At 38.1% G+C, this 26,233-nt stretch overlaps 2 protein-coding genes across 4 annotated transcripts in view; one reads left to right on the top strand and one right to left on the bottom strand.

Annotated features, from left to right (window-relative positions):
* nek6 (NIMA-related kinase 6) overlaps nucleotides 1-8,224 on the top strand; it is a 52,803-nt gene extending 44,579 nt beyond the window's left edge. For both annotated transcript variants that reach the window (XM_040158187.1, XM_040158188.1), the window contains exons 9-10: nucleotides 1,072-1,185; nucleotides 1,724-8,224. In XM_040158187.1, coding sequence (XP_040014121.1) covers nucleotides 1,072-1,185; nucleotides 1,724-1,834 — 225 coding nt within the window. In that variant the 3' untranslated portion in view covers nucleotides 1,835-8,224. The remainder of the gene's footprint in view (nucleotides 1-1,071; nucleotides 1,186-1,723) is intronic.
* A 1,605-nt stretch (nucleotides 8,225-9,829) lies between these two features.
* Nucleotides 9,830-22,198, bottom strand: psmb7 (proteasome 20S subunit beta 7). Of its 2 annotated transcripts, XM_040157845.1 has the most exons (9): nucleotides 22,055-22,198; nucleotides 21,040-21,133; nucleotides 18,866-18,963; nucleotides 18,014-18,154; nucleotides 17,783-17,898; nucleotides 13,286-13,344; nucleotides 13,034-13,185; nucleotides 10,368-10,394; nucleotides 9,830-10,043 (listed from the first exon to the last, which is right to left on the bottom strand). In XM_040157845.1, the coding sequence occupies exons 1-9, from the start codon at nucleotides 22,114-22,116 to the stop codon at nucleotides 9,932-9,934; spliced, it is 861 nt and encodes a 286-aa protein (XP_040013779.1). In that variant the 5' UTR covers nucleotides 22,117-22,198; the 3' UTR covers nucleotides 9,830-9,931. The 2 variants fall into 2 exon arrangements, with proteins under 2 accessions (XP_040013779.1, XP_040013780.1); XM_040157846.1 differs by lacking the exon at nucleotides 10,368-10,394 and having other exon boundaries at nucleotides 22,055-22,195.
* Between the last annotated feature and the right edge of the window lie 4,035 nt (nucleotides 22,199-26,233).

The raw sequence follows: 26,233 nt of genomic DNA, 5'->3' as shown, positions 1-26,233 counted from the left end.
TCCAGCTTCCAGAACAGGAAGTGTTGTCGCTTTGACAAACACGCCTCAGTTTATACTCAGTTTATTCAAGCCGTTAGCAGGGATACACATTCCTGCAAAAAAATCAAGGACTTGAATGGTATCCCTACACGTTTGCTTGCAACTGACTGAGAGCTCAACTGAACTGAAAAATGAACTAATTGTTTCAGGAAGATTGTTTCAGGAAGAGATTCAGAACTGAAACATGACCGAAGAGTGTATATATGTATATTCCCATTCCTTCCAGAACAGGAAGTGTTGCTTGCTTTGACAAACGACAAAGTTTATTTATACAGTTTTTCAAGCCGTTAGCAGGGATACACATTCCTGCAAAAAAATCAAGGACTTGAATGGTATCCCTACACGTTTGCTTGCAACTGACTGAGAGCTCAACTGAACTGAAAAATGAACTAATTGTTTCAGGAAGATTGTTTCAGGAAGAGATTCAGTTCAGTTTGTTCACCCAAAAGATTTGCTCTTTTGAAAGGATCGTTTGTGAACGACACAAGACAAGGTGTTATATCTTAGTCTGTATAAAGATTTGAATGAATCTATGGTCAGACTGACAGACTGACATTAACATCTGTAGGCAACAGAACCACATGGCAAAAAAACATTTTTCCTTGTTACTTGGATGTTTTTCAAGAACAATATTATTAGGGCACTGGAAAAAGGTAATCCTAGTCGAACTTAATAACTTAATTGTGGGCAACTGTGGCTGGGGAGGTAGAGCGGGTTCGATCCCCGGCTCCTCCAGTCCGCGTGTCGAAGTGTCCTCGGGAAAGATACTGAGCCCCATATTGCCCTGATGTATCATTGGTGTGTGTATGTATAGAAAGCGCTGTATGTATAGAAAAAGCATTTTATGAATGTGTTTGTGAATGGGTGAATGTAGCATGTAGTGTAAAGCGCTTGGTGGTCGATTAGCCTAGAAAAGCGCTTACTTAGTGCAGTCAAATTATCATAAATATTTTTTTCTACAGTGTTAAATGTCAATATTTCTTTCCCCTCCCAAGACTTTCTCTCATCCGGGCTGTCTTCCCCTTTCTTCAGATGGCAGCGCTGCAGAGTCCATTTTATGGGGACGAGATGAACCTCCTCTCCCTCTGCCAGAAGATTGAGCAGTGTGATTACCCTCCCCTCCCACCTGACCATTACTCTGAGAAGGTAGAGCAATACAAAACTGACTGTTGGCCTCAGTGATACTGAATTCCACTATGACAACAGAATTTTTTGAGATCCTTTACTGTGTCCAGTGGTTGTTGGTAGAGAAATAGGGTGAGAGTTCCAATGCAAACTTCCTAAAAGCCGGATATAGCTTATTTTTCTGTCCCACTGAGCTCCATTGTTGTCCAAAAACTATTAAAGTTGTTGCACTGGGTGAAATGTTCTCATTATCTTGAACTGAGTCAAAATAAACTACAACACTGTAGTTTATTTTGACTCAGACTCACATACACCATCCTACTGCCCCAAGTACCCACGAGAGCAACAAATGTGGATTTAAAAAAAAAAAATGTATATTTTTTCAGGATTGTTAATAGTTTGTCTTGGGACTGAGTGCCACAGATAGAGTTAAGTGTTGAGAAACTGACTAACAATACTGGTTTTCATCTTTTCATGGGATTTGTTGACGGTAAGAAATATTTTTCCTGTAAGAAATATTCTTACTGTCAGCCAAACTAATACAACCAAGTTTTCACAGCTGCGGGACCTGGTAAGCATGTGCATCAACCCGGACCCAGACCAGCGGCCAGACATTGTCTTTGTGCTGCAGATCGCCAAACAAATGAACATTTGGACTTCCAGCACCTGAGCACTGCTTCTGCTCCAAGCCTCCTCTCTGCTCAGTCTGTGGACCTCAAACCACTAGATGTAAGCTCTGCCTGGTCTCGCACCCTCATCCCCCATCTCGACAGGAGAAAACCAGGAAAAGAGCGCAAGTGGACTGTGATGTTTTGACGTCCAAACACCCACTTATTTTCTGTCAATGAGGATGTCAAGAGATGTACTAGTGGTGTAACACTCGTGGAAAGGTTATGAAACCACACTTGTTCATTTGAGAGGTGACTGCATTTATGCCCTTTTCTTTAGCTAAGGATAGAAAGCTGTGTCTCACTATGATCACAGATTTATCTAAGCTTTTTTTTTTTGTATAACTCCACAGGGGTTGCATTCCAAGTTCATGCCCTGTGTTTCAGGTAAAGTATGCAGTAGAGCTGGGCAATTTGAATATTTATCATCTATCATTGTAATCATATCATAAGTTGTTTTTTATCATTAATTTGAGTACATAATTTAGTGGTGTTAAGGGATAATCAGTAAATACTTATTAGCAATTACGAAGTAGACTTCTCTCTTGAGAATGATTTCTGAAGAATACAGCTTTGCCTAAATGCTTGCAGTCAGTCTAGCACGATGAAGATGAGCTAGACAGCTAGACGTGTGATACATACTGTATATTTATCTGTAGCTAAGGTCTTCTGTATGGAAGACAGAGTGACTGTGGTGGTTTAACTTTCCTAGGCCCAGTATCTCAAGATAATCATTTAATTATTTCATTTATATCTCATTATTTTAAGGTTGTAGAGGTCAAGGCCCATTTTCTCTAAAAAATGTATTAATTTGACAACATAATCTTGACTCGAGGCCTACTTGCTAGGATTTTCCAGGGGTTACAACCACATTTCACAATCTTCATAAATAGATTTTTCTAAGTTTTCAACTAAAACTCTGGACATTTTAGTCTGGTCTTAGTCAAAGAAAACCATAAACATTTTGGAATAGTTTTAGCCTACGGAAACACTTGACATTTTAGTCTTAAGAAGTCTGTAGAAGATTAGTTGATAAAAATGTTTTAGTCAAGACCAAGGATAAGCATTTCAGTCAGACTTCAGTGAATTGCTTTCAAATATTATTCCGTCAAACTGATTTTAGGGTAAAAGAAAATTAAAATGAAAATAAACCATAAAATGACTGTACGGCTGTATAATTCGGAATGCAGCTTTGCAGAGAGGGTGTCTGGTCCAATGTTATTTATTTATGCAGTGCATCCAGACACTAAAGAGTGAAGTGAAGTCTAAAGATACAACATTAGCAAATCCAATGCCATCCAGTGCTTGCAATACAAGTCAGTCATTGGTATCATCTTGGCTTGCTAATTGATTACATAAACCCTGAGTATCTAGAAAAAAAAGAGAACCTAAACAATAGAAAAGAACCCTCAACAGCCCTGCAATAAATCCTACACTTGCAGTTTTGTCAGGACTGCACTACAAAGGTGTTGATTTCCTTTCTGTAATTTTGTAGACCTTAGTGGTAGTGTTGTACTAGATTTTGTTAAACTCGTACAGTAAGTGTTTATAACTGGTTGTATACTACCTTTTAAATAAATAAATGGTAAAGGAAATATTTAGAACTTATTTGCACACAACACAAGCTAAGTACTAGACCGATGGCTACTGCCCAACATATTTTATTCAAGCCCAAAACCATCTTCTTTTAATAACCAGTAGATGTTGCAAATAGACTACAATTAGCTGACATCAACAAGACATGACTATCAAATGCTTGGCAATTAAGTTGTGCTCACTTTAGCATAGATAGCATGTTTAATACTTCAAAATAAACACACTTGTCTTAAGCAAAAGGTTATCCAGCTTAGCCAGCTGGGCTACTGACTTTTTAGTGAGGCTAAACCCCAGTTTGCAGGCAATGTAGCAAGTCCTGTTGTTTTCAGATGCTTATATAACATAACAAAACATAACATCACTGCCTTTGGTAGTTGGCTTAATATGGCTTTAAAAGTAACTTAACGTTATATAACATCTTTGTGGTGTGGCTCTTCAGGCTTTTGGAAGCGACAGGGTTTCTCATCTGACAATATAGTTGCAATTTGTAGAAGCCCCTTAAACGCATCACATCCAGACTATCGGTAGACTCTACAATTGACCCTTCCCTAAGCCCCGCCCCTCAGATGCTGACTGGCCAATCATAGGGCAGCGTTGACCAGCTCCGACCAGGGTCTGACAACTATCTGGAAGTGATCCATAGACTCTCATGCAAACGTTTCGGATTTTCGTCATTTTCAGGCTGGTTTTGTGGATTTCCAACTAGTCATGGTTAAACGATGTGCCTGGGGCACATGTAACAGAAGTAAGTCCGAGCAGATGGGCAGAAAAACCCCTCGGACTTTACATTAGCATAGTACAGCAATCGTTAGCTAGCACCTCAATGCTACGCCAGGTATCCTGAATGTATACACATGCTTTTTGCTTTTTAATAATTTTAAAAGTGAACCTAACCTGCTTTACAGGAACAGTAATTTCAAAGTCTTCAATCATTATTGCCAGGTGATGTGGGGGTTTACTTTTACATTGTGATCTGTAGGCTTTAGCTTCAGGTGTTATCTTTTAAATGTGTTTTTGCTGCTGAGTCAGTTTGACATCCTGCATACATTCCTGAAACGCATACTGTAGACACTTCAGTCAGCTTCTCTCTCAAATAGTTTTTTTCTTCTTCCAAAAATTGGATAATATTTCCTCGGATAGTGCATTTAGTGACAGTGTGGGCCCCATGCTTGTTCTGACAGTTTGACGGACTAGCAGCGGCAACAAAGGGGTGGGGCTTAATGAAGGGTCAATTTACCGATGTTCCTTTAACGTATCACATGCAGGCCATCGGTAGACGTTACAATTTACCGATGGTCCTTAAACGCCTCAAATACAGGCTAGCGGTAGAAGCACTGGGAAGCCTGTGATCCCCTCTCAGCGACTGAAGCGCACACAACTCAATTGTGTGACCAAAAATTTGTTAATTTGAAAAGAGCGAAATAAGGTGTTCGGTTGAAACAGTGATTTTTATCTATCTGGGCGGGCCGCCCAAGTGGAACCTGTGTTATGGGAAACGCTGCTATCTCTGAGACTGCTCCTTCAGATGTTTCAACAGCAACAAGAGACTGATTAAAATACAGTACAATTACAATTATCTTCGGCAGTGTGGACTGGCGCTCTGTCTCCTTCCATGTTGCAGGAGAACTTGTGAACGAGTGGGGCCGGGTTTGCGCGCAGACATAGAGGGAGAGTGTGAGATGGGAAAGATGCGAATACTGGCAATATATTAATACATCTTAAAAAGTCGATATACTGCCCAGCCCTATTGACTTTTCTCATGTGTTCACGTAAGCTGCCCCAGTGCCCTAGTTCCTGTTAAGACTGCAGAGAGTGGAGGTATATCACAGTTCACTGGGACACAGCTACAGTAGTTAATCCCGTCCTTCATGCAGACACAAATACATGGCTCAGGTGCTTTGGTGATTTAATTTTGTTTTCACATAAAAATGATCTCAGTCACAATCAGATGACAGTTAAAAAACAATCTATCTGGGAGGGAGTACTGGAGTTATCGAGATGCATAATATATGAATGTTTTTGTCTGATACATGTTTTTAGAGAAGGATTTGTAAAGGTTAATGTTAATAGAACATAAAATATTTAATATTTGTGTTGACAATGCAAAATATGCAAAAGTATTAATATTAAAGATTGTTGATTATTACCTGATAACCTGACAGGTTCTGCCATAATATTCTAGTGTTTGGACATGAATAATAATAATAATATTCAAACTGAATTCAACATGTCATAAACTTTCACTTGTTCATGTCTGTTACTTATTGTTGGTCCTAAAACCATCTTACAGGCAAATGGGAAATGACTGAATTGGTATTAGGAATTATGTTGGCAAATTTCGGCGCTTGCTTACGTGTGGGTATTAGGATAGACCCTTTGGCTGTATGCTGTTTGGTGCTGAGCAGGTGGCGCACAGAGCGTTTATCAAAGCTTTCTCACCAAAAACAGCTGCCTGCTGATTCTGGAAATGAGGATTTTGAGACAAAAGAGGATTGAGAAAAGACAATTGGAAAACCAAACACTCTCCATTCAGCAGCACAGTTTGGCTATTTAATCTAACTGTCTCTATACACACCAAACAGAAAGATCCTCTAAAAAAAAACATTGAAAAAAGTTCATTTCAATTTAAAGTGGCAATCTCGAAGATTTTCATTTAAATAAATGTCTGTTAATTCACTATCTGTCACCGAATGTGTTAACACAGTGCGGACTGAGCCTATCGCCCACTGATGAAAGTACTGCAGTATTTTTATATTTGCGAAAAATTTGGAAAATATGCCGTATTAAGTGCTAATGTAAACTGACATTTCCTACTGCTGCAGCTTCACTTTAAAAGCATTTACGTTGTGAAACATGAGATGACACTTACTATGAAGTAGTCACAAGAAATGCAATGTGTTCATCAAAAAAGGATCTACAAAACAAGACAACATTTTCGGCATTTTTTGAGCCCCCAGAATTCTGTGACCTGTAAGTATTGAACCACATCTGCTGTTACCACCAGTAACTAAAGGTGTCACCAAATCAACCAGGACTGAAATTGTTGAGATGGCATTTTAAACATTAAAATTCAACATAAAAGCTGAATGTACATTCGTTGCTGTCTTTCATCAAAAAAAGATTGTCTTGAGTCATTTGTCATTTATCTGCTTTTCTGCTCAGTGCTTAAAGATCTGCAGTTTCTGTGATAGTTACAACAATGACAATATACAAAAGTGGCTACGGTTTATCCACAAGCCATTTTGCCATTGAATGCTCCTTTTTTGTCACGTTGTTGCCATCCGCTGGACTGGACCGTCACAGTAGTGGAGCTAATGGTGGCTAATTTTGTGGTAATGGATAGGTGTGTCCTACCAGGCTACCATACTATGACTATATATATGCAGAATGAAGTTGAATAAAGTTGGAGCTCAAAGTACCATGACATGCCCCCTCTTACTGATAAGACAAATATTAGATATAATTAAATACGATAAGATACAGTTACTGACAGCAGAGAAATATAAACAGGGACAGCCTCCCTTCCATCATGGTTGGGACTACTCAACCTGTGAAAACAGTTGAATAATGTCTGCTGTGGCTGTGGCTGTGGAGGAGCTTTGTCAAGTCTGAGAATAAATAATCTTGATGATGTATCTGTGATGTCAGCACAGTTAACGCAGTGTTTTTATGAGACGGGGTGTCTTAATGACATACTGTAGTTGCATCATTGGAAATTTAGGATTCAGTGTTTCTGGAGCTTGACCCTTACTGTAGGAAATCAGGGTATCTCAGCCTCTGCTGCTTCAGTTCTGACCAGTCCTTTTTTTTAATCTGTAAAGTCCCCCAGCATTGTTGAAATGCATTACTTAATTGCTGAAGTAATCCTTTAAATCACGATTGCAGTGTTACCTCTGTTTAACATGACAATGAAATTGGGATCTTCAGATAACAGGCCTAAAAAAAAAAATCATCATCTACCACAACCGTTCTTGGCTTCCAGTTGTCTATATATTTGAAAAGGACTGGACTTTTCTTTTTTCTCCTTGCCCTCTCTGTTGTTTGAACTAATTGTCCTTGCTCCTGGTTTGTCGACCTCTGATTTAATCCTCATTGTTTAATTTGCTATATTTTGAATTTGTGATGATTTTTATGTTGCCTAAATCCTTATATTGTGCATATCATTTACAGTGTTGATAGTGGAATTAAGAAGTAAAAATAACCATCTTTTCTTTCATAAAAAGATTTAGGGTGTAAATCATCATCATTACCCTGTGGAACTGAAGAAATAGCACAGCATTTGTTCATTACAAATCTAAAGACACACAATAGGAGTTGTACTAGAATAAAAGTTTGTACCATGGTGGTGGGTTTTGTTTAGTTTTCCAAACATGTTGCATATGATAACAGTTTAATGCCATGTACAGTACCAGAATGTGGGTTATTAGCTTGTTCCACGTGTTTATATGTGCAAATATTGACCATCATTACTGTGAAAATGTAAACACCATAGAAATGAGATGCTGTGAAAGTCATTTTGATAGATCTAAACCAGTTTAAAAATGTTCTTATGTAAGGAACATATCTAATGCACGGTGCTTTTCCAAACACAATAATTGACATTATTTTCATTCATTTGTTAATGACAACTGGTATTCTCTAATTAAATAAATGTGTTACATACACAGAAAAGAGTGAAGTGTAGTTTTCATCATGTTTAGACAATTTATATTGCATATCTTCATCTTCCATCTATTGTACTAACTGAATTGTGACTTTTCACTCCAAAGTGTTGTGCCGTTATGTTTTTATCAGCTGTGCTTTACTTTGCAACATTACATTAAACCTAACTGTGTCTGAAGTGCTTCCTTTTTTTTGCATCTGTAGTAAAAAAGTGTTTTTAAAATTAAAGATGAGAAAAATGTGGATGCAGATGAAGCACTTACTACAAAAAGTGAGACTACCCTCAATATTCAAATTATGAAGCAACGGACAGCTAAATGATTTTTTGATTTTGCTATTTCCTGTAGACACGTTCCTCATTAAGCCTGAAAAATCAAGAGAGGAATAGTGACAGTATAATCAGTATAACATACTGACAGACAGTGACACATGGCTTGCAAATTTAAAAAATCTGCCAAGAGAAGACAGCCTGCAAAGCACTGATGAGTAATCGCACAACTATCCACAGGGCTTTTATTTTTGAAGTTGATGACATTTCAAAGTTCAGTAAAAGGCCTATTTATTTTGATGATAGGGAGTTGCCTCGGCATCTATACTGTGGACATTCTATGCCCCTGTTGGATGAGTGCAACATTTTGTAATCTTGACTCCTCATACACTTATTTCTGATATACAATCAGTGACAAAGGAAAAACCTGAAGAAACAACTGAAGATATTATCATATGATGCATTTTTGTCTTCATGAGAACTTAAACTAGGATTTATTTTGTTTGTTTTAAAGGCCCTGCACAACCACGGTAAATCCATCCAAGTGGTTTTTTTTTTTTTACTGTTTTTGGCTTATTAGCCCTCTTATTGGGACTGTGTAGGCATGCACAGACTGTTTCAGTGACATCCCCCCCATGCTTCTGTTAGTTGTGAATAACAAACATTAAAGGACAATTTCACCTTTTTTCAAGGCTGTCTTAAATAGGTATGAACATTGAAACGGGTTTTGCTTGCTTTAATCATTCGTCCTGGTCATACTAACCTTGAAAAGATCATTTTCATGTATACTTCCAAAGTAAGTAATAGAGGACAAAATCTTCTTTCTGTATAAAAAGATATTATAAAGTCACTTTAATATGAGGCGTTAGCAGTCTGAGTTAATCAAATCAAACGGGCGTCTTTCAAAGTTACATCTTTCCCAAAATATATATTATGCAAAAATGATGTTAGAATGTCATACTAAGAGCCATTGAATTGCACGCCATCAATTGTAACGTCTTTTTTGTTACTTGTCTACTTATCTGTTAACTGACAACTTTGTATCAGTCTCCAGGGCCTTTTATTTTCATGTCAACAGGAAATACTGAAATTAGTTGTTTTTTTTCTAACTCAAACTGGTGGCCTTGTGGATTAGATATATTAATTCCCTATCAAATCAAACATTCCTGGTTTGATTTTGGACCTTTTTTCTCCACAACTTTCCTGTCTGTATCTGCAATACAGGCAAAAATTTCAAAACAATCATAAACTGTTGGTTGTTAAATCTTTAAAGTAATTCATAAAATCAATCCTGCCAGATGAAACATACAAAACTGGCATTTCTGACTAATGTACAGTTTAGATACGCAAGCAGTTTTTAACTAAGTGGTCCTTTAAAAACTGACTCAGCTGTTTTATTTGTAATTCAACAACTTAACTTTGGCAAACAACTTAAAGCCAGTCAACTTAAAGACACGGAACAAAACATGAATCAACTCAGATACTTTTATTGTAAACCATGGATAAACATGCCATTTGTGTTAGGAATTCTAAGGGTAGTGAGGTACATCAAGAAACAAATTGTACAAGTATTTTAGGAAGTATCCATAGTCTGTACAGATTCTTCCACCAGCTCCAGGTCCAATGGGGTCACCATTGTTGTCAACACACTGGTGGTACCTCTTTTGTACTTGTAGTCACCAGTTCTACATGAAGGGAAATAAAACACATGGAATAATACGTTTTAATCAAACCAAAGGATGATCAGTAACAATTAAATCTTGGTTCAGGCTTGTTTAATGTGGTTCCACACATCAGAGATTTCAGTAACAGCACAGCATGCCACTTTACACAACCAACCAACAGACACAGCAATGCACATTAGTTATGGAACACCAAACTAAGCAAGTTAAATGGCGGGATTAAAAAAAAAAAAAAAAAAAAGTCGGTTAGTAGTAAACTCAGATCAGTGAGAGAGACGGCGGCTGTTAAGTCTGCACTCTATCAAAACACTGTTCATCTGTACTCACAGCTGTAGGGCTTCAAGCTCATTTACTCTTTAAACAGAACAAGCAATAAGACAAGTCATCCACCAGTTCATCAAGTGATGGCAAGTTAATAAGTCCAATTTAAGATCATCTAACTATAAATGGAAGGATTTGTCTCCGTCCCTCGTCTGATTTCTCAGCAACCGCTCATCCAATCAATTTCTGACTTCACATGTATTGTAGGACACTTTTGTACGACCCAAGAATGTAGAGTGTCGACTGAAATTTTTTGGATGAGCATTTCTCAAGGACAGAAACATTAAATTACAGTCTGTTAGGGCTGGGGTGAGGCATCCACGTAACCAACGTCATCGATTAGGACAACGGCACGTCATAAAGATGACTGCACCCGATCAAAGCATGGATTCCCCGGAAAACAAGCTGCAGCTATAAAACCGCGCACAGGATAATCTTAAGTGTTGGGAGTATTTTAGATAGAGACTCAAGCTCTGCAAATTGTAAATGGCTTATCACAGGAGTACAACTACAATGCATGGTCACTTAAAGTGAAAGCATCCCAGAGGGCTTTATTTAAAGATGCAGCAACAGCAAGACAGCACCGCTTTGTTTACTTTCTATCAGAAGTCCTTTTGGATTTGTGGTCCAGTATTTTTGATCAGGTATCTGACAAATAAGGTCTCTTCTTCTTATCATCATCATCATCATCATCATCATCATAACATAGCAGTGATGTGGAAATTAGATGAGTATTAGATTACTGAATAAAATATTGAACTGTTAATGAGATAACAAGCACGTTTTGAATGGGCAGTGCGCTAGTGATTAATGTCCAAATATGCTGCGTGATTATGTTTGATGATATAATGCATTCTGTTAAAACAGAGGTGGACAGAGGTGGAGACAACAGCACTGTATTGTATATATATATTATACATATGTCAACATTCATCCCCATGTCACAATCTGTAAAGTATTTAAACTGACGTTTAGTTTTTTATTGTATAGCTGTCAGTTCATTATTGACCTGTAGTTGTGCACTCACTGTGGAATGTGTGATTACAACATACATTTTAGGGGCCTGTTCCAGAAAGCAGGTTTAACAAAGCCTGAACTCTGAGTTAAATCATTTTGAGGAGGGAAATCTGAGTTTTCAGTTCCAGAGCAGCAATGTTCAGTCTGAATCCAGTGGATTTAAAAAAAGTGTGTGTATGCGGACCAATATGACATTTACCTTCAAGGTTCAGGGATATTCACATATCATCAGTATGATAAAGTATGATAACTAGGTAGGAATGTTCCTTGTGTTTTTGTTCAAACAGATCCCCACAGTAATGTGCAGTAGATGTTCCAGTGCAGCAGAGCTGTTCTGACAGTTACCTTAATGAGTCATGGTCACATTGCTATAAAGGGAACTTCCACTCACCAAGAAGGACAGTGTATAAATTTTCCTCTGAGCTGAGGTTGAATCCACCATGTGTACTATGTGAATGTGGGGAAGATTTGGGATTGAGATTTTAATCTCTGCAATCTCTTAATGAGCAAAAACAGCAGACTGACTGCTCCTTTACTGCACAGCAGAGAAGAGGATGACATGTGCTGACAACTGTGAGTGAGTGTGTGAGAGAAGAGAGACAGACACACCACAGGGAAAAGTGGCATGACTTAGAAGCAAGTGTTTGAGCCAAATCTAAACTTCAAGCCAAGCAAGGTTAAATACATTTTGATTCTAGTTTATATTAAGTCATCACAAGCTTTCTAGTGTAGTGAAAAAAAAAGTCTGAGCTATATCAGACTTACTCTTTCAACCTTTTTGCCTCTGTCATGGAGAATCATAATATTGGATCATCTGACTGAATTTTGTTCTCTTTTTTTAGCCTCAATACCACTTTACAATGAGAAATTACTTTTTTCTGCTCACCCCACTTCAAGCATACTAAACTGTCTCATAATTGTCCCTCGGTTGGAAATTAACTCTCTCCCAGCCTGGACTCACCCTTCCCTTCATTGCACACTCCAGTCCCATTAAGTTGAGACTGAATTCCTATGTATACACACTCTCACACACAAACTCTTTGAGGTACATCAGAAACTCCTTCTTGGGACATTTCGGACAACTGACCCTTAAAGAGGTTATGGGACACTGTAAATCTTTGTTTCGATGAAATGTTTTCTTTAATTTTAAGAATGAAAATGAACTAAAGTGCGTGCAGAAGAGGTGCTCTTTTGTTTTCATTTTTGTTAAGAGATTAGATTGAATTTTTTGGGGTTTTGAATTTACAAAGATATGCTCCATTTACTACTACATTTGACTTATATTATCTTTCTTATGAGCTGTATTGTCTTTCTTATGAGTAAGAATTAGAACTTAGAATTATCTTTATTTTTGTAGCGTTGGGTTACACCGAAATATTAGGCCTAAACTGCACCCCTGAGTTTGTAATGATGTCTGTCAGGTGCCTAATTTTGATAATTACTGTACCCTCATGACTTAAATTAAACTATACCATATCAACTGTAAAAGAAAATGAAATGGTGTGTCGGACTGCTCCTTCAGGCTTGAAAGGAGGGGAGGAGACAGAGAAACTCCCAGTTTGTTAAAGAAAGGGAAAACAATGAGGATGAAAAGAAACATGATGAAAGTGAACTACAGATAACAGTTTTAGAAATATCACTGATATAGTCCTCACCTGACCCCCTTCTTGTTAGCCTCATCATGGGGCCGGATGTAGTCCACTTTGCCCTTCATGATAACACACAGGTCAATATTGCTGCCAGAGCCCAGGTCATTGAAGATTCCTGCAGCAATGGCGTCACGCACCAGCCGCTTGGCCTCCTCCTCCTTTGATGGAAAATATAACAGGAAGTTGATTGGGATTATCAAAAACCTTACAGGATTGTGTGTTGTATTGCTATGAATTACATGTGAGTTGTGGACTCACCTCCATGTCAGGTTTGTAGCGGTCCTCAAATACTGCCATAGCAGCCAGGGACCCAGAGCCTTTAGAAAAGAAAAACTGGGTTAGTGGCCTGACATTATCCATGTTTTCAGCCCAGTCAGATAACATTACCATTATGGCTGTTGTCTAAAAAACTGTGTTAATCAGACTGTGGATGAAATCAGATTGTCAAAATCTTAATCCTGAGCTATTAAGAATTTAGCATTTGTGTGTCCTTCTTGAGATTAACAAGCAAAGGTATAGGTTTGATTCAGAAATTTTTTTTGGGGGGGGGGGGGTACTTAGGTAACAACAACAAATAGAAGAAATGCCAAGTAAATCCTTGCTCTACTACCAAAATCCCCAAATCCTACAAAAATCATGTTCAGTTTCCCAGACACTTTAATGATTGATTAAAAATTCTTAGAGAACATGAAACTAAAATATACAGATGGGTAACAAATTAAAGGAAACCCCAACATTATGTGTCTTGTGCCACCACAATCCCCCAGAATAGCTTCAATGGCATAGATTCTACAAGAGTCTTAAAGCTCTACTGGAGGATTGAACACCATTCTTCTAAAAGATGTTCCTTCATTTGGTGTTTAGTGATGAATGTTGGAGAATAGGATCTAACATCCCGGTACAAAATCTCTCATAGGTGTTCAGCTGAGTTGACCTCTGGTGACTGCAAAAGCCATAGCATATGATTCACATCATGGTCATACTCAAACCATTTATCACTCCTCGTATTCTCTGTGAAAGCATCTGAATTTGTTAGGTTTCTTCACTCATTCACTCAGGTTTTTCCTTTAATTTGTCACATTTGTCTGCAGATTAAATACATGTTGATAAGCATAAGTAGCAGTCCTCCTCTCAGGCTGCATATGGTCCCAACAAATTTCATGAATAAAATCAGAAATAGACTGTATGTAGCCTGAGAGGTGAAAAAGCTTTAAACTCGCTGCTGGTTAAGCTTATTGCCGTAAGCACACAGAAATAACTGAATGAGACTCAGATGAGCTTATCGATATTTTGATCAGCTCTACTATTCTTCATCTGGATTCTGGCAGTCAGAGGACACCATTTTATAGAGTTTTGTCAGAAAATCCAACTGACACTATAAAAATGGGTAGGACAAAAAAAAGGATTTGAAAAAGTATGGGTGACATATTCCCTCTATCCCCAGTGGAAATTTTGCCTTTGTTAATAAGCCTTCATAAACCATCATGACAAGAGCCTGAATGATACATCAGCAGGCTGATAGAAAACAATTAAAATAATGTAAAGACAAAGATACAGTGCCTTGCAAAAGTATTCGACCCCATTAGTGTTTTTCCTGTTTTGTTGCATTACAACCTGGATTAAAAATGAAGAGGTTTGTAGCATTTGATTTACACAAAATGCCTACAACTTACAAGGGTGCAATTTAAAAAAAAAAAAAAAAAAGTAATAATCAAGACAAAAAAACGGAAATCTTGAGTGTGCTAAGTATTCATCCTCCCAAAGTGAATACTTTGTGGAGCCACGTTTTGTTTCAATTACAGCTGCAAGTCTCTTGGGGTATGTCTATTAGCTTAGCAAACCTAGCCACTGGGATTTGCCCATTCTTTAAGCCAAAGCTGCTCTAGCTCATTCAAGTTAAATGGTTGGTGAACAGCAATCTTCAAATAATGCCACAGATTCTCAGTTGAGGTCTGGGCTCTGACTAGGCCGTTCCGAGAAATTTAAATGTTTCCCTTTAAACCACTCCAGTGTAGCTTTAGCAGCATATTTAGGGGCATTGTCCTTCATGATGCTGCCACTGCCATGCTTCACTGAGGGAGTGGTGTTCTCTGGGTGATGGGAAGTGTTGGGGTTTGTTCCACACATAGTGTTTCCCATGATGGGAAGAAAGTTAAATTTTAGTCTCATCTGACCAGGGCACCTTCTTCGACATGTCATATGTTTTCTGGCCAACTCCAAATGTGTTTTCTTATTTTTTTTTTTTTTTTAAGCAATTGCTGTTTTCTGGCCACTCTTCCATAAAGCCCATCTCTGTGGAGTGCACAGTTTAAAGTGGTCCTATGGACAGATACTCCCATCTCCGCTGTGGATCTTTGCAGTTCCTTCAGTGTTATCTTTGTTGAATTTTTGATTAATCCCCCTCTTGCCTTCTCTTGTCAGGTTTGTAGTCGTGCCATATTCTTTCCGTTTTGTTGTAATGGATTTAAAGTGATCCGTGGGAAGTTCAAAGTTTGGGATATTCTTTTATAACTCAACCCTGATCTATACTTCTCCAAAACGTTGTCTCTAAACTATTTGGAGAGCTCCTTGGTCTTCATGTTGCTTGCTTAGTGGAGTTGCAGACCTTTCAGAACAGGCATATTTATACTTACATCGTGTGACAGATCATGTGACACTTTGATTGCACACAGGTTGATCCTTAATCAACTAATTATGAGCCTTCTGAAGTTAATTGGTAGTACCAGACATTATTTAGGGGTTTCATAGCAAAGGGAGTAAAACACGCACTCACAACTTTTCAGTTTTCAAATTTTTTTTTTTTTTTTTTTTTTTTTTTTTAAAAACAAGGTATTTTTTTCATTCCACTACAACAATTTGGACCATTTTGTCCAGTAAATAAAAGCCGAATAAAAATCAATTTTATTTCCAGGTTATAATGCCACAAAACAGGAAAAACACCAAGGACGGTGAATACTTTCACAAGGCACTGTACGTGGTTTGAGTTATTTTATTGCCAGTGTCTGCTTTTGCATAGTTTATCCACTGGAGAGCACTGCACTGTTGCCAACACACTGAAAAGTTCATTGAAAGCATCACAGCTGAGCTGCCCACTGACATAGCAAAGGGAGCCTGTATTTGTGGGTCTGTTCTAAGGTGCTCATTTTTGAATGATAATTAACCATGGCCCTCATTTCTACTTATTGTATAACCTAGATAAGCTTGACAGCAGTCACACAGATAGTGAGTAAATGAAAAACAGCCCTATCATTTCTTCCCATCATCAGTGAGGGCCCCTATAAAACACATGCTAGCAGTTTATCTAATCCCTAAATTAGTTCCCTAGTTTGCCACAAAGCTAAGTAATGTCATGTCTAGCTTGTGGAAGACAACTAATGACTTGTTAACATATAGCATTACACTCATTCTGCCTAACTGACATAATGCTAGATTTGGCACTATTTGAGGGGGGGGGGCAAAAGGGGGCAGTGGGAGCAAGAGAGATGGTAATTCCAGCACATGCCAACAGGCTACACAACAAGAGGAGGAGAGATGAACGATTAACAGCTTAAGAGGAGAGGGTCTGAGGAACAAAAGTTGAAAAAGAAGGGCTATGAGCAGGCAAGGGCAAAGACCTGTGTTAACATCAATGGGGCTTTCCAATGGTGAAGACCGCACGGTTGGACTGGGAAAGGAATTGAGCCCTGGTCCCGCACCTTGAGTGACTGGCACACAGAGTGGGCCAATAAAGAGACTGGCGAGGCCAGAATAAACTTTAAAAGCTTTATGGATTTCATAACGGTCCACCAGCCCACTGATGCAGCGACCCACTTGATGGCCCACCGGGATTTGTCCCTGTAGTCCCTATGGCCAGTCCAACTATGATGGAGAGAGCTACAAGAGTTGAAAGGCATGAAGACTGATTCGGAGGTTGCTCTGTTTCTACTTGACAGGTATGTAAAACCTTAGTTTTGCTATGATTCACAGAGCCAATAGGTCAGTACTGTTTTGTCCTGTTTGCAAATGTGATTGATAAGTAATCCTAACTGGTTAGTTAACAAGCAGGTACCGGTGTCACAATTGTGTCCAGTAACGATATATTACTTGCCCACATACATTTGGCTTACCAAGATATGGTGTCGGTGTGACGTTGACTATGGTAGCAGGAGAGTTGTGGGTATCACTGCCTAATAGCTTAATTACTTTGTAAATGGAGGTACATTATTATCAGTGTTCATGCCAATGTAAGTCATTTTGGATGTTGTAGTACGCTGTTGACCGTACATTGCTGTACGCCATGTGTATATATTGTCGTGTGCTAATAATAGTATTTGTGTATATCTATCTATAGATTATATCTATCTATCTATCTATCTATCTATCAATCTCTCTCTCTCTATATCAATCTCTCTCTATATATAGAGAGAGACCATTTATCTTATGTTTATTTCAAACCAAGTCTACACTCCTGCACCAATTATGTTCAACTCAGTTTATGAAAAAAAACAAACCCTCCTACAACAAAGAATTCTCTCACCAGAATAATTTCCATAGTTTACCTGCCCTCACTAGTTCAACAAGGTTATGCCTAAGAACATTCATTAAAAAGAGCAAGGTCAAAGTCTGCACTTAGACCTTATTGTAAGAGATTTCCTTATTGTAGTAAATGCAGTTCATAAACACTGTTAATCCTTCAAAAATCCATCAAGATGTAAAGCTGTAACTGAAATATGAGAAGCACATACAAACAGTAGTATGTTAGAATTTGAGACTGACCCATGGTGACGTAGGGCAGCTTGTCAGTGGAGCCATGAGGGTAGATGCTGTAAAGGTGAGGACCATTAACGTCCATTCCACCCAGGACAAGAGCAGCCCCAATGTAGCCCTGATACCTGATCAAACACACACAGTATCAATGCTCATTCACATGTATGCACATCTGAGACTTTCCTTCTATTTCATACGTACTATATCATGATACACACTGATTCAGTCTAAGGAGTGTACCTGAAGAGCATTTGTTTGAGCATGCGGTTAGCAGTGGCCACACGCGGCAACCTGCCGGTAGAGAGGGAGTGCAGCTCCAGGTTGGAGGAGATAATCTGAGTTGTCATCTCTGTGTCTGCAGCTGTTCCTGCTCCACAACAGCTGGATAATAACACAATTGCTGAGCTTGTTAGTTATATTACACCTCAACACCATCACACAAAGCTGGAAAAGAATAACTATGCAAATGAAATATTTTCTTAAAACCACTATTGACAAGATTAGAAAATTTAAAAACATGTTTTTCCACACATGACACTGACCAGAGCCGATGTGGACTATAAAAACTTTAACATATCACCTAAGCTTACGTACCACTTAATCTTTGTTCATTTGATTACACAAAGGCTGTGTGTAGGCCAGTGTAAGGACAATGTGAATACTGAGCAAATAACTGAAATAAACAAGACTACACTTGTAAAATGATCACTCAGAGAGAAGCTCATTCATGTCTATGCAGCTTGCGTATGGTCAACTAGACACACAGACAGAGGTGTGCGATCGGAGGGAAAGCCCAACCTTGCCCTTGCAGCATAATACTGGCAACTCCTCTATGGATAGTGGCTAAGATTTGTCCAAAAAGTCGCTAGGTTTATCAATAGGTGCTTTTGGGAACAAAAGTCGCTAAAGGGGTTTGAGAGTCAGTAAAACTAGGGGATAAATTGGCAATGCTGCCTGTAAACGCCCCCCTGATGACAAAAAGGATCATGTTTGCACCAATTCATTTTGAAAGATTAACGGCCAATATGAAACATCCACTCGGCTGACCCTGCCCTTGCAGTAAAGCCAAAAAAATGAGCACCTGTCACTTACTAAATGTTGGGGGAGATGTAGTGGATCTTGGAGCAGTTCTTGTCTGCCACAACCATGCCCTCAGTCGCTCTAGTGTCAGCTCCCAGGACAACGCCATCCTTCACAGGGAAACACAAGACATCATTTAGACTCAGTAAACCTATGCTTGGTAATAATACTTTAATGCTTTTTAAAAAAAAAAAGTAAAGATATACTTCTAACAATTAGACTGTCTGGTGACACCTTCTGATTTATTTCACTTTTTATTAACACAGCACCAAAGTATGTTGACTTAGGAAACTTGCATAATTGAAAAATAATTCCAACAAAAAATGTACCTCAGACACCATTATTGGCCTCCTTCAGTAATATTTGGTGTCAGAGCTTTTGGCAATAATGACAGCCCAAAATGTTTTCTGTGCAACTCTGAATTTTAAATACATAACTTAGACTATCTTCAGAAATAAATCTAAATTAACCATTTTTTTAATAATCAGAATGTTTATTAAAATGTCCAAAGTTACTGAACAACAAAAAAAATGCTTTTATACAGTGACAAAATGTACACTTGACACAATTACTGGCACTTTTTTGACGAAATTAAGTTACTTCCTCAAACAAAATAAAACATAATAAAATAAAATTCACCTGTGCTTAATTTTCAGCTTTCACATGGCCTGAATTAACCAATGAATGATTGTTGTACTGTATAAAAACGGATGGATTGTTTCCAGTTTGTTTTTTTCTATGGTGAAGACAAAAGAGCTGTCTAAGAACATCAGAAATGTTATTATCAGAAAACATAACAATTCCCAAGGTTACAAGGAAATTGCCAAAGATCTTGAAATCCCTGTGGATTGTGGAAAAAACACCACTTAAGACATCTAATGAGCTTCAGGCTGATCTGGAGCGGTGTTTTCAGCCTGTACCATACGCTGCACACTAAACTAAGTAGGGCTCCATGGGCGAAGACCAAAGAGGACACCAATATTGTAAGAAGTCACAAAAAACTGAAACTAATATTTGCAAAAACATTCATAGATAAGCCCCAGTCTTTCTGGGATCCTTTTTCTATGGACATATGAAACCAAAGTAGAGCTCTTAGGGAATGCAGTGCATCAGTTTGTTTATAGGTGACGCATTGAAGCCCATTACGAATCAAACACCCTACAGTAAAACATGGTAGAGGTTCTATTATGCTGTGGTACTCAAAGCATTGCATGTATCAAAGGAATGATGAAATCAGAAGATTACCAGGGCATTTTAGAGCAAAATGTATTACCCAGTGCCAGAAAACTAGGTTTGAGGCCAAAGTCTTGGGTCTTTAAGCAGGACAACCACCCAAAGCACACATCCAGCAGCACAAAAGAATAGTTGAAAAGTAAAAGATGGACTCTTTTTAACTGGCCAGAAATGAGTCCTGGCCTAAATGCCATTGAAAACCTTTGGAGAGAGCTGAAATCTGCCGTTGGAAAAAGGACTCCTGCAAACTTAAAAGAGCTCGAATGCACAGCAATGGAAGAGTGGCAGAAACTACCAGCACACAGGTGCAAGAGGCTTCTAGATGGCTACAAGAAACGTTTAGAGGCTATCATTGTTGCCAACATTTCTACAACCAAATATTAGTGAAGAGTGCCAATAATTTTGTGTGTGAATTATTTTACAGTTATGCAAGTTTTTTTTATTGTCTTTTGTTTAGTAACGTTGGACATTTTATTAATATATTTTGATTATACAAAATTGGTTAAATGCAAATTAAGCAATTTTGTATAATCAACGCATAGAGCAGTCAAAATGTCTGCTGTATAACTAAATCACCTATAAAGGAGAATGAATAAGAAAATGCAGAAAAAGAGGAAGGAAGCAAACTGTGTTACTATGTTTCATGTGGATTTTTCTCAAAGACTGATTAACGGGTAGTTGAATATGTGATTGTTTTATCAGTAGGTGATCATGAAAATATTACAGTATCACACCATGTATTAACATCGGCCAGTGTGAACACAGTGAACTGGATTTAACTCAGTGTGGCAGAATATTCTGTGTTTGAATATTCATTTAAACCCTGCCCTCAACAATAATACACAAGAAGCTAGACTAGGAAACTAGTATCTACTCCACTTCATGTTCATAATGTAGCTACATTTTTTGGGCCCAGCTTGCTTATTTTAAGCAGCCTGTTTTCTGTCACTCACCCTGAAGACAACACCACAGATGGTAGTTCCTGTTTTACGAGCAGCAGGTAAACTGCATCCCACTTTGTTAACGTCACCTTCCAAAACTGCATTTCTGAAATAAAAAAATAAAGATAAAAAAGACAATTGTATAACTGAATGACTGTTGAACTATAAAACAAACAAGACCAAGCCTAATAAATCTTAAGCGCTGTTAATAACTGGAGGCAATGCTATACAATCTTATGTACTTGGACCATGACTGTCAACATTAAAACAAACTCTCATCTAGTTAAACTATGATTAACTATTAAGATCTAAAAGTCCCTTATCATTTCACCATCTGGGCTGACTAACAGAAATGTCTTTTCTAAGGCATTTCAAGATATGTAAATAATTGTACAATGGGTTAGGGTAATTATCGGATTACATTTCATGTTTCCATATAAGACTTTTAACTGAACCTCTGGTGCACATCATTATGGGCCCAACAAAACTACTTTTAAATCATATAATTTTCTTAAATTAATCCATAGTTGTTAAGTTATTTGATAACAAATTTTCTCATACACTGCCTCCACTAGGTATTTACTAGGCCTGAGTGCTTTCTCTGCAGTTTATGGTGTTGTTGCTTTAGTTGGATAGTTTATCTAAAACAGATTAGTAGCGGATTGAGTATCAAGAGAAAAAAAACGTTCCGACCTGTAATTTTCTTTGTGAAAAACAATAATAAAAATTTATATATATATTCTACAGACTTTGTTGCGATTCTAAAACACAAGTTACAACTTTTCTAAAACAAGAAAATATGTATAACACGTAGAAGACAAGTTAACCTTAACGTTGATAGCGTACTAGCGTGGGGAAATGCCTGAGTCATTGTATGAAAGCCAAGGCAACATGAGCTAGCATCGCGAGGAAAACTGTATTAAAACACGTCTATTGCACTCAAAGTCTAAATATAAAAGGTTAAAATTTATTAAACCACTGGGTTTAGTTATTCTGGTCTGATTTTCATCCACCGAAAAGCGCTTACCTATTGCAGTTTTCGAAACTGAAACCCCCGAGCGGCGGCCGCCTCACTGTCAATGTCGCCATCTTGGTGAATGAAGATTTGTGTTTCCGGGAAGCAGGGGAAACGGCTCACTAGAGATGCTGCATTTGAGACACCTTGGAAAGCGGTGCGCCACCGCTGAAAAATTACTTGCGACCCACTGGCATGATTTGTACTTCGCTATAACAGCAAACTAGATCCTGCAAAGGTCCTGAGTCATCCCCAATAGTCACTGTTTTTCTGATCCGGACATATACGTTATTAAAGTGACGTTTATGATTCTATAGGTTATTTATTTATTTATTTTTCGCTTACTGTCTGTATTTTAAATCATTAGATAGGCAGTAGGCTACAGATAACTTGCTGTATGTAGTAATGCTCATTCAAATTTGAGGCTGTCTGCTGGCTGCTATGTGGTTGCAGTTGTCCATTATAAGCCCTACTCACGTACGTGGGGTAGTCCTTATAATGGCATCTGCAGATCACACTGCGGTACTCATATCAGTATCTGCTGATACTAAAATATAGGCCACTTATGAATACCATGCTAAGTGTCTAGCCTACCCGAGTAATTGGTGATAAAATGGTAGTTAAAGTAATGGCATCTGAAAAGTTTACTTGTGCTATGCAAAATAAAAGGGCTTTTTTGAAAAGCCTCAAAAAAAGACATAAAGCTAGGCTCAAAGGTTGACAGCTTAAATAATTTTGCAATAGGATTGTGATATAGTGAGAATAATACACCAAACCAGAGCAGAAGACATTTTTGTCTGTGCAAATATGCGGAGTACTTACCAGCTACAATAAATAATGTGATCTCACGGGATTGCGTTTAACTAACACGCCACTTTCAGGGACATTTCGCGTGTCAGTTAACGCCGTTTTGGTTAGGGTTAGGGGGAAGGTTAGCGCTTAGTAGAAAGGATTTGGCGTGAAATGACACGCGAAAGCAAAAAATGTGTAGGATAGTGATGACGCCAAATAACTTAAGGAAATTGTTTTGTTGCCTTGAATTTTTAACTATAACCTAAAGTTATTCAGAAAATGTATTATGATATGCATTAAAATGCAACCCTGTGCATTTCCGTGCAATGTAAAAATCTCCAGTCAACATGTACACAACCATGCAGAGTACATACATGTTGACCGAGCGAACTCTAGCGGGTGGAGCGCGAATTGTCAGGATATACAACAAGCGATGTAGCGCGATGAGGGGGTGCGAGAGGAGGGGATGAGATGTTTCTTTGCGCGGCTTGTGATTTCTCCATCTGAAAATGAGTAAGTTTTAATCATTAAGATGATTCCTCAGCTAGAATGATTAGCTTTTGTGATTTGTAAACTGTTATATTTTATATGGGCTCATTATATAGGCTGTAATAAAGAATGATATTAAGATATTGATTAGCTGTCAGAGTGTGTGCAGCGCTGCAGCTGGACTCCAGACACCATTTTTCACACAGTCACAATTTTTCAGTGCAGTGAGCACCCACAAGGAACGGAGCTGCATCGTGATAGTAATGAATAGTAAAATAACATCGGAGATTGCCTTGCCAACTACGTATAAAATTAGTTTACTTACTACGGCAGACCTCACATTATTACCATCTGAATGACACGTCTTCGCCAGTGTAACGTTACTTGTCCACCTATGAGCTCTTCTCTGGAATTACACCATAGTTAGAAGAAAATCTAAATAAAGTCAGAGATAACCCTGCCATGTTATTTTCATCCTTGTTCATTTAAAATTCACAATAAACAATGTTGCTCCCTGTGTCACTGACGGTAGAGTATAAGTTACTGTTACTGTTGAAGTTACTAGCGATTATGTCACCGATACATAAACTAAGATAGCCCTCGGCTTAAATTTTGGCTTAGATAAGTATTTCGCTTCGGCGCCTATATTAATATTGACAGGCTTATTGTCACACTTTCTACAGTACTACAAAAAACATTTGCCGCCTGTATTTTCATAGCGCTAAAAATGGCTTCCACTTATTGATGCTAATTTACGCTTGGGCGACAGATGCTCTGGATTCCGCCATAATTCTCTTTTTGTCAACTAGCCCACTTGTTAGTGTCCTTGCCTTGACAATGCGCGTCCACGAATTTGGGGGGCGGAACTTCTGAAGGAGCACTGAAGGATGGAGTGCATTTTTTTTGCTGTTGAGTACAATTATCACCAGTCTTTCTCCAAAATTGCTTGCTCCTCCTTTAACTTTTCTTATATGAGGGTGGAGGCAGAGAGGTGTCACAGAGATATCTCAAAACTGGACTAATAAAACCAAAACTATGTGCATGGAAAGATGGCACTGGAAGAAACTGAGACAATCGTTATTTGGATGAATCAACCCTTCAACTGTGTTGGATGTCCTCGAAAAGATGGCTTGTGCTCATTAAGAATGCCTTGTTCTAATCTTGAAGAATTGAGGTCAATAAAACTTTCTTTTTATTCACATGTAAATAATATTCAGAAATTCACCAGTGTATGGGACTGATGATGTTGAAATATAGTAACCCACAAAGCCACGAATTAAATGAACCAAGCTACCAATGACATTTTTCTTATTAAATTAACTTTAATTAAGCTGTATTGATGCAACAAACTCTATAATTCACTTATTTCCCATACTCTGTACTTTGTTTCCTACAACTAACCTACTCTGCAATAAAAAAAAAATGGACCAAATAACCAAAATCTATGACACAAAATTCTCTTTTACCAGGTTAACTTTATTCATTTACTTCAATGAAGTCTGAAGTATTTTTCACTTTCTGTAAGTTTACTGGTAAATCAGATTCTGCCTAGTCCCAACAGAAGGCCTGTCGTGTACCTGTAACACTGTGTATTTAATCATGCTGCCATGTTTTGTCCTTGAACAGGACGGATGCCAGCTTGATGCCAGCTGGATGTCAAGGTCAGGTAGGAAATGGGCTCCAGACAAGATCAGATAGGGCGCCTCCACACAACAATATGAGTGCATTATGTTGATTAAGCCTTTTATTAAAGTAGAGTGGGCAAAACAGGTGGTTGAAGGTGTAATCGGATGGATCCCAGTGACTGATAACAAAAGGTTTAATATGCTCTGACTTTAACCTGCAGGAGTTTGCCTGCTTTCCCATCATCCACTGCCTTCATGTTCCATTTAATTAACTAGGACTAAATAACAAGCTTCATGTTTAACAACATGTATATTCCTAAGGGGTGTATCGTGAAGATTTGCAAAGAGCTACAGCTTGTTTTCCAAAAAATCAAATTAACCTAAAATGGACCAATTGACTTCAATGTCATTAAGTTCTGCATCCCTGCTGCACTGGCCAGTGGCTCCATCATAACTCATGTTTGTGGCCAGCCATTGCTTCAGCCAAGACTTTTATTTGAAATTATACTATACTATACTATACTATACTCATGTCCCAAAGGTTTTAAAATACCACATATGACAGGGTAAATTTTCTACAAAATAATACACCAACTGTGTAGTAATGTAATGATATATATAGCGATGCCCCAATAAAAAGCACAGCGTATTAGATTTGAATATTTCAATCAAAAGAAGGATCATATAGTTGCAATAAAAGGTTGGAACAAGCAAATACAGAAGACACCATATGCCATGATGTCACACATAGAAAAACATAACTTTGAAGCTTCTTAAAGCGCTAGCTCATAGGGACAAACCCACAGAGAACCACCAACTTTGCGGTTCATCCCAGCTCTACATAGCTCTTTAGCCTCTTTCAGCTTACTGTTTGCTTTTGTTCAGTCTTTGGTTCAGTCTCAGTTCTCTCATCAACCTCATCATCAAGGAGAAGCAGGCAGCTATTTTCATTGAAAAAGTATTTTAAACCCACTGTACATTACCTGTCCTAAGCTAAACAGACAGACCCAATTAGAGACTAGTTGGTGAACATAGTAGAGCATTTAGCAGCGAAAGTGCCTGATATTTTTTTCCAGAGTTGATGGAGACCAAACCAGAGCTAAAGGAGAGTGACTATTGGACTACATTTATCAGGTGAACACAAACACAATATTAATGAATGACAATGTTGCTCTGTCACTGCTCGATGTGTAAATAGCCAACTGTTTGGTTACAAGTTTGCCATATCAACTTAAAGGTAATGATACACCAATCAGGCACAACATTAAAATCTGAAAACTGGTTT

Source organism: Xiphias gladius, chromosome 20 (genome assembly GCF_016859285.1).
Source record: "Xiphias gladius isolate SHS-SW01 ecotype Sanya breed wild chromosome 20, ASM1685928v1, whole genome shotgun sequence".
Classification (NCBI taxonomy): domain Eukaryota; kingdom Metazoa; phylum Chordata; class Actinopteri; order Istiophoriformes; family Xiphiidae; genus Xiphias; species Xiphias gladius.
This window is presented reverse-complemented; position numbering and strand designations above follow the sequence as displayed.

Bases quoted from the DNA above. Each gene is read 5' to 3' on its own strand.
- psmb7 (XM_040157845.1), bottom strand. From the start codon at position 22,116: ATGGCGACATTGACAGTGAGGCGGCCGCCGCTCGGGGGTTTCAGTTTC. The intron at 18,964-21,039 runs GTGAGTGACAGA...TTCCCTGTGAAG, and splicing joins TCTGTGGTGTTGTCTTCAGG to GATGGCGTTGTCCTGGGAGC. The intron at 13,186-13,285 runs GTGAGTCCACAA...TTTCCATCAAAG, and splicing joins GCTACAAACCTGACATGGAG to GAGGAGGAGGCCAAGCGGCT.